Source organism: Agelaius phoeniceus, chromosome 30 (genome assembly GCF_051311805.1).
Source record: "Agelaius phoeniceus isolate bAgePho1 chromosome 30, bAgePho1.hap1, whole genome shotgun sequence".
Taxonomy (NCBI): Eukaryota; Metazoa; Chordata; class Aves; order Passeriformes; family Icteridae; genus Agelaius; species Agelaius phoeniceus.
Window position 1 is genome coordinate 4,010,021 of NC_135294.1, and position 17,706 is coordinate 4,027,726.

Sequence of the window (17,706 nt, forward strand, 5' to 3'; positions counted from 1 at the left end):
TGGGAATTTGGGAATTTTGGAAACCCTGGAATGAGCTGGGCTGGGAATTTGGGAGTTTTGGGAACACAGGAATGAGCTGGGCTGGGAATTTGGGAGTGGTGGGAACACAAGGATGAGCTGGGCTGGGAATTCAGGAACACAGGGATGAGCAGGGATGAGTTGGGCTGGGAATTTGGGATTCTGGGGATTTGGGAACACAGGGATGAGCTGGGCTGGGAATTTGGGAGTTTTGGGAATACAGGAATGAGCTGGGCTGGGAATTTGGGAGTGACAGGAACACAGGGATGAATTGGGCTGGGAATTCAGGAACACAAGGATGAGCTGGGATGGGAATTTGGGAACCCAGGGAGGAGCTGGGCTGGGAATTTGGGAACACAGGGAGGAGCTGGGCTGGGAATTCTGAAGTGATGGGAACACAGGGATGACCTGGGCTGCGAATTTGGCAGTTTCGGAAACACAAGAATGAGCTGGGCTGGGAATTTTGGAGTGGTGGGAACACAGGGAGGAGCTGGGCTGAGAATTCAGGAACCCAGGGATGATCTGGGCTGGGAATTTTAGAGTGACAGGAACACAGGGATGAGCTGGGCTGAGAAGAGATGGGAAACACAAGAATGAGCTGGGCTGGAAATTCAGGAATACAGGAATGAGCTGGCCTGGGAAATTGGGAACCCAGGGATGAGTTGGGCTGGGAATTTGGGAATTTTGGGAATACAGGAATGAGCTGGGCTGGGAATTTGGGAGTGACAGGAACACAGGGATGAGCTGGGCTGGGAATTCAGGAACACAGGGATGAGCTCAGCTGGGAATTTGGGAATTTTGGAAACCCTGGAATGAGCTGGGCTGGGGATTTGGGAATTCAGGAACACAGGAATGATCTGGGCTGGGAATTTTACAGATTCCTGGGTCCCCACCAGAGCTCCCTGAGGAGCAGCTGCCCCTGGAAGTGCTGTGTTTGCTGAGGCTTTCATTGATCTGTGGAGGGTTCATGGATTTATTGAGAGTTCACTGATTGGTTAAGGATTCATAAATTTATTGAGGGCTCATTGGTTTATTGAGGGTTCACTGATTTACTGCGAGTTCATTGATTTATTGAAAGGTTCATTGATTAACTGAGTGTTCATTGATTAATTGAGTGTTCATTGATTAATTTAGAGGTTCATTGATTAATTTAGAGGTTCATTGATTAATTGAGTGTTCATTGATTAATTTAGAGGTTCATTGATTAATTGAGTGTTCATTGATTAATTGAGAGGTTCACTGATTATTGAGGGATTCACTGATCAATTGGGGGTTCATTCATTTATTGAGGGTTCACCAGTTTACTGAGGGTTCTTCCTCATAGGCAAAATGTCAATATCCAGTAAAAAATCCACTGTATTGTTGAGCAAAGGCATTTAAAGTTCATCTATGAAACTAAATCTGGCTTTGGGCTGTACAGCAGCCAGGAAAAAAATCAGGAATTCTGCGAGAAGCATTGAAAAACTCAGGAATTTTGAGGTTTTTTGGAAGGGTCCCTGCAGGGGTGGAACGGGATGAGCTGGGAGGTCCCTTTGGAGGGGATTTGGTCCTGGCTCTCCCATTTAGGCTTTGCTAAATCCTAAATGTCCCAGGGCCTCAGCAAATCAGGGCGAACAACAGAGCCAGTCAAAGATTTCCCAAGCCTTGGTGAACAACAAAATCTTCCATTTCCACCCGTTCCTGAGCGCTTTCTAAAAAACCCGCAGTGCGTGGGGGCCGGGGTCATCTGATTAAGCAAATGTAGGCAAATCTCACTGAGCTGCTTTCCTGTGGGAATAATGACTCCAATTTCATCATGGAAAGCGTTCCAGGCTGCAGGAAATGCTCTATTCTGGAACAGGATTTTCATTTTTTCCGTCCCCTGCCTTCCCTGGCAAAGCCGACGCTTTTGGGTTTGTTCGGTGCTGGAGGAAACCTGGGCTGCAAGGGGTTAAAGTCCAGCAGGGATCACGGGGTTGGACACATGGAGAGGGAGGGGTGGGAATATTTGGGATGTTGGTGGTCTCCAGTTGGGTTTCTGCTCCTGGATGGATCTGTCCAAAGGAGGGGTTGGGATGGACCCAGCTGGGAAAAGGATTTTTCCTTCTGGATTGGGGCAGAAAACACCCCAAAAAAACATCCAGAAAGCATCAAAAAGACATCCAAAAAGCATCCAAAAAACATCCAAAAAGCATCCAAAAAACATCCAAAAAGCATCCAAAAAGCATCAAAAAAACATCCAAAAAGCATCAAAAAAGCATCAAAAAAAATCAAAAAAAATCCAAAAAGCATCCAAAAAGCATCAAAAAAAATCAAAAAAAAGTCCAAAAAGCATCCAAAAAGCATCAAAAAAAACATTAAAAAAATCCAAAAAGCATCCAAAAAGCATCAAAAAAACATAAAAAAAATCCAAAAAGCCATCAAAGAAACACCCAAAAACCATCCAAAAAATCAAAAAAGCATCCAAAACCATCCAAAAAACATCCAAAAAAACATCCAAAAAGCATCCAAAACACAGCCAAAAAGCATCCAAAAAACATCCAAAAAGCATCCAAAAAACATCCAGAAAACATCCAAAAAACATCCAAAAAACCACCCAAAAAACACCCAAAACCAGCCAAAAAACGTCCAAAAAACACCCAAAAAACACCCAAAGCAGCAGAATAACCCAGTGCTGCTGGCAGGATTTATAAATTAAGGAAAAGGGAGGCAAAGGGGGAGGAATTCCTGAGCAGGACAAGGAGGTTGGAGGGAACTGGGAATGTTTTAATGTGGGAGTGGCTCCTGTGTCCCTGCAGGAGGAATTGCTTCAGGGCAGTCCCATAAATCAGGGAAATCCCAAATCCTGGGCAGAGAGAGGGAAATCCCAAACCCCAGGCAGAGAGAGGGAAATCCCAAACCCCAGACAGAGGGAAAATCCCAAATCCTGGGTAGAGAGAGGGGAAATCCCAAACCCCAGACAGAGGGAAATCCCAAATCCTGGATAGAGAGAGGGAAATCCCAAATCCTGGGCAGAAAGGGAAATCCCAAATCCCAAATCCTGGGCAGAGAGAGGGAAATCCCAAACCCCAAACAGAGGGAAAATCCCAAATCCCAAATCCCAAACCCCAGACTGAGGGAAATCCCAAATCCTGGGCAGAAAGGGAAATCCCAAATCCCAAATCCTGGGCAGAAAGGAAAATCTCAAACCCCGGACAGAGAGGGAAAATCCCAAATGCTGGGAAGAGATGGGGAAATCCCAAATCCTGGGCACAGAGAGAGAAATCCCAAATCCTGGGCAGAGAGAGAGGGAAATCCCAAACCCCAAATCCTGGGCAGAGAGGGAAAATTCCAAATCCTGGGCAGAGAGAGAAATCCCAAATCTTGGGCAGAGGGAAAATCCCAAATCCCAAATCCCAAATCCCGGGCAGAGAGGGAAAATCCCAAATCCTGGGCACAGAGAGAGAAATCCCAAATCCTGGGCAGAGAGAGAGGGAAATCCCAAACCCCAAATCCTGGGCAGAGAGGGAAAATTCCAAATCCTGGGCACAGAGAGAAATCCCAAATCTTGGGCAGAGGGAAAATCCCAAATCCCAAACCCCGGGCAGAGAGGGAAAATCCCAAATCCTGGGCACAGAGAGAAAATCTGCCCAGAGGGAAGATTTGGGATTTTCCCAGACAGAGGGAAAATCCCAAACCCCAAACCCCAGGCAGAGGGAAAATCCCAAATCCCAAATCCCAAACCCCAAACCCCAGGCAGAGAGGGAAAAGGGCTCCCTCTGATCCCAGCTGCTGGATCAGAGAGGGAAATTCAGCCCCGTTTGGGACTTTTAGGGCTTTGTTTTCCTGGTACCACAAAGAGAAGTTGAGTTTGGACACTTGGGAAAAGTCTCTGCACAATTTATTGCCAGATTTATTTGCTTTTATCATGAGTTACTTGGCTTGTTGGGGACACTTTAACTTTTGGGTTGGTTTTTGTTTTTTTTTTTTTAATACAAAAAGAACAATGCTGCTCACTTTTAATAATTCTTAATTTGAAAAAAAACCAAAAAGATATTTCAGAACTCACAGCTTTTCACTGGTTTAAGATCTCACTTTAACATCTAAATTATCCTAATCAGTTTTGAAATCCTGACTCATCCCTGTCTGCTGCTGTCCACATCTCCTAATGTGTTCTGACAGCAGCAGTGTGTTTATTTCAGAGAAGAATTTAATGTTTGGTCCTCACTTTTTATTTTTTTTTCCTTTCCCCTCCTCTCTTTTTCATTTCTATTATTGTCATAAAAAGATTTAAAGTCCCTTTTGGCCTCGCGTGCAGAGCATAAAACACAAAACCCTTCCTGAAAGGTAATTTTCAGGAATGAAACCCACAAGAATTGTGTGTCAGGATTTGCTCTTCTGTCATTTGCTGCTGCTAAAAAACTGATTTTTTTTTTTGGGATAGCTCTGAAGGGCCTGAATCCCAAAAATTGATATGGAAAATCGCAGGGATTTGCAATCAGCTTGGGGGGGAATGGGAATTCTGAGTTCGAGTTAGGGCACCATAGAGGTGATCACAAGAGGAAGAGATAAAATCCTGAGAATTAATGGCATTTTGGGAGAGGCTCCTGCAGGTCAATGGGGAAATGTTACAGGAATAAATAATTAATAATAAATTATAATTAATGTTACAGGAATAAATAATATCCTCCACCTGAGCAGGGATGTCCTGCAAGCAGGAATTCAGGGAATTCCAGGTGTAAACCACAGAAATATCAGTGTGAGTGTGAGGGGAAATATTATAGGAATAAATAATTAATAATAAATAATAATTAATAAATAATGTTACAGGAATAAATAATTTCCTCTACCTGAGCAGGGATGTCCTGCAAGCAGGAATTCAGGCAATTCCAGGTGTGAACCATAGAAATATCTGTGTGAGTGTGAGGGGATGGGGAATGGGGAAATTTTATAGGAGTAAATAATTAATAATAAATAATAATTAATAAATAAATAAAAAATGTTACAGGAATAAATAATATCCTCCACCTGAGCAGGGATGTCCTGCAAGCAGGAATTCAGGGAATTCCACAGGTAAACCACAGAAATATCAGTGTGAGGGGATGGGGAATGAGGAAATGTTATAGGAATAAATAATTAATAACAAATAATAATTAATGTTATAGGAATAAATAATTTCCTCCACCTGAGCAGGGATGTCCTGCAAGCAGGAATTCAGGGAATTCCAGGTGTAAACCACAGAAATATCTGTGTGAGTGTGAGGGGATGGGGAATCATTCCTGCTTTTGTGTGTGCTGCTTGGATTTCCAAAGGAAAAGATTCACCTGGGTTTACCAGGCTGGATTACAAAGGAAAATGTCAAAGGGAAAAGTTTCACCTGGGTTTACCTGGTTGGATTACAAAGGAAAATGTCAAAGGGAGAAGTTTCACCTGGGTTTACCTGGCTGGATTTCTAAAGGAAAATGCTGAAGGGAAAAGTTTCACCTGGGTTTACCTGGTTGGATTTCCAAAGGAAAATGCTGAAGGGAAAAGTTTCACCTGGGTTTACCTGGTTGGATTTCCAAAGGAAAATGCTGAAGGGAAAAGTTTCACCTGGGTTTACCTGGCCAGATTTCCAAAGGAAAATGCTGAAGGGAAAAGTTTCACCTGGGTTTACCTGGCCATGTGTTGCTTTGTTCTTCTAAGTTCTTCCAAGCCTTCTGATGTTTACATTCTTGTAAGGAACTTTCTCACGCATTTTTATGTAAATAATTATTCTTTTGCATTCTTTTCTGGAGGAGGAGAAATTCAATGCACTGTTGGTTTGTCCAGTGGCATTGGAGGGGTGGCACTTTCACCCTCCACTGTCACTTTTGAAAGTTTATAAATGTTGGAGTCAGAAATTAAACTTCCCTTCTTTTTACCTTGGAAATTCCAGTGTTGTTGCTATAGGACACGGAAGAACACAAGCTCACACCGCTGCTCTCAAGGTGAAGAAAAATTGAAGTTTATTTTCTGACTCTAACATTTATAGATTTCCAAGAGTGACAGTGGATTGGAGGGTGACAGTGCCGCCTCTCCAATGACACTGGACAAACCAACAGCCCATCAAATTTCTCTTCTTTTATAAAAGAATGCAAAACAATGAGTTATTTACAGAAAGTGTGTGAGAAAGTTCACTGCAAGAATGTCAACATCAGAAAGCTTAGAAAACCTTAAAAAACCAGGGGCTGGCATAATGTCTGCATCAATTTATTTCGTGTCCTGTGCGAGAGGTTTTCATGGGGATGGAGCCACTGCCAGCCCCAAAATCTCCCTGACACCCCAAAAAACCCAGACCCCACATTCCAGCCACAACCTGCCAGGAGAAATCTGCCCTGGGCTTTGTGGGGCTGGGATTTCCTCCTCCGTGCCTTGCCCTAAATAGCAAATTCAGTGGAATAATTCAGGGTCACCAGGAGTTCTCCAGCTGGGGGATCCTCACGGCTGCAGCTCCCCCTCCACTCCAGGGCCGCTGGAGCCGTGGTGGCAACGCGGGAGTTCCCGTGCTCCAAAATCTGACAACATTTTTGTTCTTTCCTACAAAACTCGGACTGAGTGAAGCCTGCAGGGACCTAGATTGACAAGATGGAAATTGGCATCAGCTTTAGGGAGTGAAACACTGGAAGCTGTGATGGGGTTTTGTTGTGAGGCTGAAAGCGCTGCAGTCGTTTGAGGGTGGCTGGGGGAGTGTTTGCACACCCAGAGCTGTGTGCTGAGGGACGGCTCCCAGGATTTAATAGAAATAAAAGAATGCCCCCCAGGATTTAATAGAAATAAAACAATGTTCCCCAGGATTTAATAGACATAAAAGAATGTCCCCCAGGATTTAATAGAAATTAAAGAACGTTCTCATTCTTCTGTCACCTCCTAGACATGGGAATGTGGTGTTTGTGAGGGTCCCCAGGGCGAGGTGAGAGATGAGAATCTGACTCCATGTTCTCAGAAGGCTGATATATTCTATTCTATTCTATTCTATTCTATTCAATTCTATTCTATTAATTATGTATTTTATATAAAATTATAAAATTAATCATTATTATATTATATTATATTATATTATATTATATTATATTATATTATATTATATTAAATTATATTAATTATATTTATTATATTATACTACATTACATTATATTATATTATACTACATTCCATTCCATTATATTATATTACATTACATTACTTTACATTATATTATATTGTAGAATGCTATACTGAAACTGTACTAAAGAAAGAGAAAGGATACATCAGAAAACTTAACAAGGATAAATAATAAAAACTCGTGACTGAGACTCCTCAGAGTCCAACACAGCTGATGGTGATTGGTCATTAATTAAAAACAATTCACATGGAACCAATCAAGCATTCACCTGCTGCTAAACAGTGTCCAAGCCACATCCCAAAGCAGCCAAACACAGGAGAAGCAAATCAGACAATTCTTGTTTTCATTCCTCTCTGAGGCTTCTCAGCTTCCCAGGAGAGCAATTCCTGAGCAAAGAGGATTTTCCAGAGAATATCCTGGTGACACTTTAGGGGTTCAGTTTTCCTTCACAGCACCACAGCCTCCCTCTCGTCTGCCTTAATTTCCTTGCTCTGGGTTCCATCCCAGCTCCTCGTGCCGTTCCCTCCTGGCTCTCTCCATCCCCACACGTCTCCTGTTCTCCCCCTGGCCGTGCTCTCCGCTCTCCCTGCAGGAATCAATCCTTTCTCACCCACATTTTGTCGCTTCCCCCCTGAATTTCCGCCAAAAACCGACAAAGTGCTGAAAAGAATTCAGCGCTGCCGGAGATCAATGGGAATTTCCTGGGTTTGACAGCAGCAACGAGGGTTGGACAGGGTGGGAGCTGTTCCAAAGGCAAAGCCTCTGCTCCAGGGCCTCTGGAATTTGGGAATTGGACCTGGGAGCTGTTCCAAAGGCAAAGCCTCTGCTCCAGGGCCTCTGGAATTTGGGAATTGAGGGACCTGGGAGCTGTTCCAAAGGCAAAGCCTCTGCTCCAGGGCCTCTGGAATTTGGGAACTGAGGGACCTGGGAGCTGTTCCAAAGGCAAAGCCTCTGCTCCAGGGCCTCTGGAATTTGGGAATTGAGGGACCTGGGAGCTGTTCCAAAGGCAAAGCCTCTGCTCCAGGGCCTCTGGAATTTGGGAATTGAGGGACCTGGGAGCTGCTCCAAAGGCAAAGCCTCTGCTCCAGGGCCTCTGGAATTTGGGAATTGGACATGGGACCTGGGGATTGAGCCCCTGATGGCAGCTGAGGATGTGGAGAAGCGCTGAAAACTTCTCATTCACATTCATTCATCCTGCAGCTTCTGAACCCTCAGGTCCCCGCCTGTTTTCTGGTGGTTTTGGTGCTGGTTTGTGGCATTTGGCAGCCCTTGCACTTCAATTATTTGATTTTTTTTCTTCCATGTGTGTGTGTGTGTGTGTCCTTTCAAAGCCCAACCAGGCAGCTCTGCAAGCGCTCCTGGAGTAAAACTGATCCTAAATAAACCTGGAGGAAAAACCCATCCTAAAGAAAATCCAGAGTAAAACCCATCCTAAAGAAAACCCAGAATAAAACTAATCCTAAATAAAATCCAGAGTAAAACCCATCCTAAAGAAAACCCAGAGTAAAACGGATCCTGAGGAAAACCGATCCTAAAGAAAACCCAGAAGAAAACCGATCCTAAATAAAACCCATACTAAAACCAATCCTAAATAAAACCTGGAGTAAAACCAATCCTGAGGAAAACCAATCCTAAATAAAACCCAGAGGAAAACTGATGCTAAATAAAATCCAGAGTAAAGCTGATCCTAAATAAAATCCAGAGTAAAACCCATCCTAAATAAAACCCAGAGTAAAACTGATCCTAAAGAAAATCCATAAGAAAACCAATCCTAAATAAAACCTGTTATAAAACCAATCCTAAATAAAACCTGGAGCAAAACCGATCCTGAGGAAAACCAATCCTAAATAAAACCCAGAGGAAAACTGATCCTAAATAAAATCCAGAGTAAAGCTGATCCTAAATAAAATCTGGAGTAAAACCCATGCTAAATAAAACCCAGAGTAAAACAGATCCTGAGGAAAACCAATCCTAAGTAAAACCTGGAGTAAAACCGATCCTAAATAAACCCCAAAGTTGCTTTTTCCCTCCCGCAATAAAACGAGATGCTAGAGAGAACCATGAAAAATGGGATTTTTTTCCTCTGGTTGCCTTTCAGGACATGAGAACAGCGAGGCCCTGCCCGAGTCCCTGCCCTCGGCCCCGGGGACGCTGCCCCATTTCCTGGAGGAGCCCGACGATTCCTACATCATCAAGAGCAACCCCATCGTGCTGCGCTGCAGGGCCGTGCCCGCCATGCAGATCTTCTTCAAGTGCAACGGGGAGTGGGTGCACCAGAACGAGCACGTGTCCCACGAGAGCCTGGACGAGGCCACAGGTGAGCAGGGGCTGTCCCCAGGTGAGCAGGAGCTGCTCCCAGGTGAGCAGGGGCTGATCTCAGGTGAGGAGGAGCTGCCCCAGGTGAGCAGGGGCTGCTCTCAGGTGAGCAGGGGCTGATCTCAGGTGAGGAGGAGCTGCCCCAGGTGAGCAGGAGGTGCCCCAGGTGAGCAGGGGCTGCTCCCAGGTGAGCAGGGGCTGTCCCCAGGTGAGCAGGAGGTGCCCCAGGTGAGCAGGGGCTGCTCCCAGGTGAGCAGGGGCTGCTCTCAGGGGAGGAGGAGCTGCCCCAGGTGAGCAGGAACTGCTCCTGGGACAGATGAGCTGATCCCAGGTGAGCAGGAGCTGCCCCAGGTGAGCAGGAGCTGCCCCAGGTGAGCAGGGGCTGCTCTCAGGTGAGCAGGGGCTGATCTCAGGTGAGGAGGAGATGTCCCCAGGTGAGCAGGAGCTGCTCCTGGGACAGATGAGCTGATCCCAGGTGAGCAGGGGCTGTCCCCAGGTGAGCAGGGGCTGCTCTCAGGTGAGCAGGGGCTGATCTCAGGTGAGGAGGGGCTGATCTCAGGTGAGCAGGGGCTGCTCTCAGGGGAGGAGGAGCTGCTCTCAGGTGAGCAGGGGCTGCTCTCAGGTGAGCAGGGGCTGTCCCCAGGTGAGCAGGAGCCACTCCTGGGACAGAGTAGCTGACCCCAGGTGAGCAGGAGCTGCCCCAGGTGAGCAGGAGCTGCCCCAGGTGAGCAGGGGCTGCCCCCAGGTGAGCAAGAGCTGCTCCTGGGACAAGAGGAGCTGATCCCAGGTGAGCAGGGGCTGCTCCCAGGTGAGCAGGAGCTGCCCTGAAGTGAGCAGGAGCCACTCCTGGGTGAGCAAGAGGTGCTCCCAGGTGAGCAGGAGCTGCTCCTGGGACAGAGGATCTGTCCCCAGGTGAGCAGGAGCTGCCCCAGGTGAGCAGGAACCACCCCTGGGTGAACAGGAGGTGCCCCAGGTGAGCAGGAGCCACTCCTGGGACAGAGTAGCTGCTCCCAGGTGAGCAGGAGCTGCCCCAGGTGAGCAAGAGCTGCCCCCAGGTGAGCAGGAACCACTCCTGGGTGAGCAGGAGCTGCTCCTGGGACAAGAGGAGCTGATCCCAGGTGAACAGAAGCTGCACCCAGGCGAGCAGGGGCTGCTCCTAGGTGAGCAGGAGCTGCCCCAGGTGAGCAGGAGCCACTCCCAGGTGAGCAGGAGCTGCTCCTGGGACAGAGTAGCTGATCCCAAGTGAGCAGGAGCCACTCCTGGGTGAGCAAGAGGTGCCCCTAGGTGAGCAGGAGCTGCCCTGAAATAAGCAGGAGCTGTTCCCAGGTGAGCATGAGCTGCCCCAGGTGAGCAGGAGCCACTCCTGGGACAGAGTAGCTCATCCTAGGTGAGCAGGAGCCACTCCTGGGTGAGCAAGAGGTGCCCCCAGGTGAGCAGGAGCTGCCCTGAAGTGAGCAGGAGCCACTCCTGGGACAGAGGAGCTGCTCCCAGGTGAGCAGGAGCTGCCCCAGGTGAGCAAGAGCTGCCCCCAGGTGAGCAGGAACCACTCCTGGGTGAGCAGGAGCTGCTCCTGGGACAAGAGGAGCTGATCCCAAGTGAGCAGAAGCTGCACCCAGGCGAGCAGGGGCTGCTCCCAGGTGAGCAGGAGCTGCCCTGAAGTGAGCAGGAGCCACTCTTGGGTGAGCAAGAAGTGCTCCCAGGTGAGCAGGGGCTGCTCCCTGGTGAGCAGGAGCCACTCCTGGGACAGAGGAGCTGCCCCAGGTGAGGAGGAGCTGGGAACAGGGAAACTCGTTTTTGTGGGATTCCTCCTGGGTTGGAGCCTGGAATTTCCCCCCTGCCCCAGTTTTTGTGGGATTCCTGCTGGGTTGGATTCTGGGGTTCCCCCCAGCCCCAGTTCTTATGGGATTTTTGTTGGATTGGACCCTGGAGTTTTCCCCCAGGCCCAGTTTTTGTGGGATTCCTGCTGTGTTGGATCCTGAGGTTCCCCCCCAGTCCCAGATTTATGAGATTTTTGTTGGGTTGGAGCCTGGGGCTTCCTCCCAGTCCCAGCTTTTATGGAATTCCTGATGTGTTGGACCCCAGAGTTTGCCCCCAGCCCCAGTTTTGTGGGATTCCTGCTGGGTTTGCCCCCAGCCCCAGTTCTTATGAGATTTTTGTTGGATTGGACCCTGGGGTTTCCCCACCACCCCAGCTTTTATGGAATTCCTGCTGAGCTGGATCCTGACATTCCCCCAGTCCCAGTTCCTATGGGATTCCTGCTGGCTTGGACACTGGAGTTTCCCTCCAGCCCCAGTTTTTATGGGATTTTTATTGGGTTGGATCCTGGGGTTTGCCCCCAGTCCCTGTTTTTATGGGATTCCTGCTGGGTTTGGTCCCAGCCCCAGTTTTTGGGAGATTCCTGCTGGGTTTGTCCCCAGCCCCAGTTTTTATGGGATTCCTGCTGGGTTTGCCCCCAGCCCCAGTTTTTATGGGATTTTTATTGGGTTGGACACTGGGGTTTGCCCCCAGCCCCAGCCAGGGCAGGAATTGAGCTGGGAATAACCTGAGCAGGGAGAAATCCACAGTGCCAAGTGGGTGTGGAAGGGAAGAGAAGGACAAGGGAGAGATTTGGGAGTGATCAGGAGATTTTATCAGCTCCTCTCATTCAGCTGGTAACTATTGCAGAGCAATTTGATGCTGTGGCTCCACAATTCTGGCTGTTATTGCTTTCTCCCCTCTCCCCTCCCAGCATTGCTAGGCAACCCCCAGCCTTGGCAGCAGCGCTCTGTGTACAACACCTTCTCCAGCAACACAAGAAATTCCTTTTTTTAGAGGCAAAAATGCCATTTAAAAAGAAGTTACACCTCTTAAAGTAGTGCTTGGCATTCTTTTGAAGTGACACATTCTGAAGAAGTTTCGTATTAGAAGGGTTTTTTTTTCTTTTTTTTTGCAAATGCTAATCTGAATGAATTTTAATTTTCGCAGTTACCTTTTCAGAAATAATTTAATAGGCATAACCTTTACTTCTAAAGGCACTGCTGAATCAATATGGGAGAAATGTCGTCCCTAAAAGCTTTCCTTCCATATGGTTACAGAAAATCTCTCTGTGAGTGCTGCAATTATGTTTTCTAAGCTTTGGGTTAATAACAGAACAAACCAAGATTGGTAACACGAGGTGGGGTTTAAATGGCATCAGTAACGTTGGGGTTTGAGACACGGAGCAGCAGGGCAGGGTTTGGGCTGGGAGAAAATTCATCTGGCCAGCTCCCCTGTGAAAAACGCCAATCACTTGGGTTTTTAAATTTTAAAAGTTTAATTGTAATAAAATGGTTATAAAAATAGCAATATAGTTAGAGTAAGAAAATTTTGGACAATTTTGATTAGGACAATATGAGACAATAGAAACAAAGAGTTACAGACGTCCGGGTCTTCCACTTTTGCCCTCTTTTTCTGGGCAAAATAAGCCCAAAAAGGACCCATGTTAACAGAGGATTAACCCTTAAAAACAATAACCTGTTGCATATTCATAGACCTCATCCATGATGCATAAATTCCATTCCAACACAGGATTCTGTCTGGGCAGTGTCAGCTTCTTCCTCTGAATCCTAACATGAGCAAGGTGGGAAGAAGTTCATTTCTCCTGATAAGGGAGCAATAAATTCTTTTTCTCTGAAAGATTTAGGTGGCTGCTATCTCAGTGCGAGTCCTTTCTTTAAAAAAAGTATCTTACATAGCACAGCTTCTATTTTAACATTATGTTATAACCTAAAACTATATTTAATACATTACTTAAGAGAATTAATACAGCATCACTTTCTAACACAACACATATAATATTCATTTGAATATTTGCGAAAAGCCAATCATAAAATACACATTTTTCACACCCCCTCACCACAGAAACGCTGCAGGGCTGGAGATGCCCCAAAGCTCTGGACCCAAAACCCACTGCAGGGCAGTGCCCAGGTGGATCCTCAGAGTGCAAAATGCAGAGAGAGGCAGCACTGAGGGGAATTCTGACACCAGGATCCCATCCATAGCCAGGAATTCCTTTCGAACTCTGCCTCAGCTTTCAGAGCAGCAGCTGTTGGGGTTTTTGGCATTGGAACCCAAACCCCACTGCAGGGCAGTGCCCTGGTGTTCCCAGAAGGGTCCTCAGGGCACAGAAATGCAGAGAGAGGCAGCACTGAGGGGAATTCTGACACCAGCATCCCATCCATAGCCAGGAATTCCTTTGGAACTCTCACTCAGCCTTCAGAGCAGCAGCTGTTGGGGTTTTTGGCATTGGAACCCAAACCCACTGCAGGGCAGTGTCCTGGTGCTCCCAGAATGATCCTCAGGGCACAAAAATGCAGAGAGAGGCAGCACTGAGGGGAATTCTGACAGCAGGATCCCATCCATAGCCAGGAATTCCTTTGGAACTCTCGCTCAGCCTCCAGGGACCAGCAGCTGTTGGGGTTTTTGGCATTCATGGGCCAAAAACCCCAACAGCTCCATGGGTTTCTGGAGTCCAGTCTGGGGCACAGCTGAGTCTGTCCCCAGGCACAGCCTGGGTCTGCTCCAGCTGGGAAAACTGCTCTGGGATTGGTGCCAAAAGCGGGGATTTTGGTAAAAGGGGCTTCTGGGCCCTCGCTGCACTGACAGGGTCTGAGCCTCTGCATGTTTCCACTGCTTGTGAGGCATCAAAATCCCCAGAGGTTGGAGAGGAGTGGTGAGAAACAGCACCCAGAGCCCCAGGCTGGAGGAGTTTTGGTGCTGGATGGAGGGAAAGTGTCCGAGCTCCTGGCACAGGGGCTGCGGTGGCACTCGGGGTGTCCCAGGGCTGGGACTCCCCACAGGTGGCTCTGTCACCATGATGGGCACAGAGCCCAGATTTCCATGATTTTGGTTTTACAGGAGAGGAGTAAAGGCCTCAGAGTGGCCCAGGAGTGTCTTTGAGCAGGACAGGGAGGGTTTTGTAGGATTCTAAAGATGTCTGGAAGGTTTTATAGGAAATTAATAAAGGCCTCAGAGTGGCCCAGGAGTGTCTTTGAGCAGGACAGGGAGGGTTTTGTAGGATTCTAAAGATGTCTGGAAGGTTTTACAGGAGAGCAATAAAGGCCTCAGTGTGGCCCAGGAGTGTCTGTGAGCAGGACAGGGAGGGTTCTGCAGGACTCTGGGGACGTCTGGAAGGTTTTATAGGAAATTAATAAAGGCCTCAGAGCAGCACAGGAGTGTCTGTGAGCCCAAGCAGCAGGACAGGGAGGGTTCTGCAGGACTCTGGGGATGTCTGGAACATTTTACATGAGGGGAATAAAGGCCTCAGAGTGTCTGTGAGCAGGAGCAGCAGGACAGGGAGGGTTCTGCAGGACTCTGGGGACGTCTGGAAGGTTTTACATGAGGAGAATAAAGGCCTCAGTGTGGCCCAAGAGTGTGTGTGAGCAGGAACAGCAGGACAGGGAGGGTTCTGCAGGACTCTGGGGACGTCTGGAAGGTTTTATAGGAAATTAATAAAGACCTCAGAGCAGCCCAGGAGTGTCTGTGAGCCCAAGCAGCAGGACAGGGAGGGTTCTACAGGACTCTGGGGATGTCTGGAACATTTTACATGAGGGGAATAAAGGCCTGAGAGTGTCTGTGAGCAGGAGCAGCAGGACAGGGAGGGTTCTGCAGGACTCTGGGGATGTCTGGAACATTTTACATGAGGGGAATAAAGGCCTCAGAGTGGCCCAGGAGTGTCTGTGAGCCCAAACAGCAGGACAGGGAGGGTTCTGCAGGACTCTGAGAATGTCTGGAGCATTTTACATGAGGAGAATAAAGGCCTCAGAGCAGCCCAAGAGTGTCTGTGAGCAGGAGCAGCAGGACAGGGAGGGTTCTGCAGGACTCTGGGGATGTCTGGAACATTTTACATGAGGGGAATAAAGGCCTCAGACCGAGCCAGGAGTGTCTGTGAGCCCAAGCAGCAGGACAGGGAGGGTTTTGCAGGAATCTGGGATGTTTGGAACACTTTACATGAGGGGAATAAAGGCCTGAGAGTGTCTGTGAGCAGGAGCAGCAGGACAGGGAGGGTTCTGCAGGAATCTGGGGATGTTTGGAACACTTTACAGGAGGGGAATAAAGGCCTGAGAGTGTCTGTGAGCAGGAGCAGCAGGACAGGGAGGGTTCTGCAGGACTCTGGGCATGTCTGGAAGGCTTTACCCGGAGTGTCCCTGTGGTGGTTTTGCTGCTCGGCCTCTGCTTTTCCTGTTTATTCCCCAGCGTGGCAGAGCAGGGACTTTGTTCTCTCCGTGCTCTGCCTCACCAAGGGAGACCAATCTCGTGGATGCTGCTGTGATGAAAGTGTGGTAATTAAGGGCTGATTAATTTCCCTCTGCTGCATTTCCTGCACGCTCCAGAACCTGCCTGGCTATTTCAGGTTGGGGTTGAGCAGAGGCTCAGCCCGGCTCACAGAGTTTCCTTGTCTGATAGCTGGAAGGATTACAGCAATAACTGCTGTCAGTGTTTTTCTCATTTAAACAAATAAAGCTGACAAATGCCGAAGTTCTCTGCAGCTCCGTTGTGTTTAGTACACGGAGAGCAATTATTCATCGGCTGCCAGCACCGGGTCTGTGCAGCTCCAGCATCCAGCAGAGCCCATTAGCATTTCAGTGCCACAGCCAGCACTTGATATTCTGCACGGCTCTACTGTAAAACAAAAGATGATGGTTCTAATTTGCACAATAATTTAAAGGGTCGGGCTCGCAGTGCTTATTGGAGTTATTGGAGGCGCAGGTAAAATGTCGCGGTGCTTTACGAGGTGCCTGCTTTGATTTGCAGGGATTTTTCACCCGCTGTCACTCCCCATGAAGGATTTTCCCGGTGGTTCCCGAGGTGCAGAGGGGAGGTGGATGTGTTTGTTGGTTGAGAGGAATAGCGGATTTGTCTTTCCAAACAAGCGGTGGGGCTGCTGATAGATAAAACCAGCGCTGGGAGATAAAAGAAACAATGGGAAGGATTCCACGGATTGATGAATGGAAAAAGAGATTTGCTTTCACAAATCAACTTTAGGTTTGCTAATAAACAAAATTAGACATCGGAATATGAAAGAAACAATGGGGAAAACCCCTAAATTCTGTAAGAATTTAAAATTAAAAGGAATGTTATACATTAGAGGGGAATCTTTGGGATCAGGTGTTCTGGGGAGTCTGAACCTCTCAAGTACCTCAGAAATGGGGGAAAACCCCTAAATTCTGTAAGAATTTAAAATGAAAAGGGAGGTTTATGCATTAGAGGGGAATCTTTGGGATCAGGTGTTCTGGGAAGTCTGAACCTCTCAAGTACCTCAGAAATGGGGAAAGAGAGAAGGGAAATGTGGCTGGAAATTGGGATAAAAAGGGAGGCTGCATCCTCCAAAAATCTGAGAGATCCCAGGGGATGCCCCATGGCCTCTGCCTTGATTGGAATAAAATCAAAGGACTCCTCTGTCTCCTTTTTGGACACAAACCTCTGGTGTTTGTGGATTCATTTTCCTAACACTGGTGAAATACAGGGGTGATAAATGGAGAATATTCCTCTCCTCCCAATAGGTTTGCTCTGTGTCATTATTCCTAAAACTGCACTTTCTCCATAAACAAAGCACAACTTCCCCCAAAGACCCCGTGCTCTCCAGAGGTCCCGTCCAGCCCCAACAATTCCGAGATTCTGCAGTTTTGGATGCATTTATTTTGTCAATGGGTGAATTGGGAGACCTTTAAGCGGACCTGAATTCCTACCTGGCCCATTCTCAAAACGCTGAACCACCAGCTTCCCCAAACCGTGTGTGCTCTTTGTTTGCCACATTAAATACAGGCTGATTTATAGATTAATTAAACGCCGTGTCAATGAAAGGAAGAGCTGGGCTGGAGAATATTCCACCTTAATAAATCTGGAGCTGTAAATGCCTGAATTCACTGACGCCTGCTCAGAAATTTGCAGCACCCCGGAGCCAAGAAATGGCTTCAGCTTCTCCAAAATTCATCATCGAGTGATGACTTTTTCTTGTTCAGTATCAAAATCCTGTCGTCGTGAGCAGGGGCAGCTCCCACACCTCTGCCTGTCTTTGCTGCTTCCCAAAATCCCCAGGAGGGAAGGGAGCAGGGGCTGGGGGTGCTCTGCACAATCCAGGGAGGGTTTTCCCCCAGGAAGCTGCTCCTGGTGGGAATGGGATCCCAAACCCTCAGCCAGGGCATCCCTGCTCTGCCCCAGCTCTCCAGCCCCCTCTGAGGGAGCTCCCTGGAGCTTCTCTTACCTTAAACCTGGACAGATCACTCTGCAGAACGTTTTCATGCCAGAATCCGAGGATTTTTGGCTGGCAGAGC

General features: G+C 47.8%; 1 protein-coding gene across 2 annotated transcripts in view; it reads left to right on the forward strand.

Annotated features, from left to right (window-relative positions):
- UNC5D (unc-5 netrin receptor D) overlaps positions 1 to 17,706 on the forward strand; it is a 111,498-nt gene that overhangs the window by 28,219 nt on the left and 65,573 nt on the right. For both annotated transcript variants that reach the window (XM_077191776.1, XM_077191777.1), the window contains exon 2: positions 9,198 to 9,416. In XM_077191776.1, the coding sequence (XP_077047891.1) occupies positions 9,198 to 9,416 (219 nt within the window). The remainder of the gene's footprint in view (positions 1 to 9,197; positions 9,417 to 17,706) is intronic.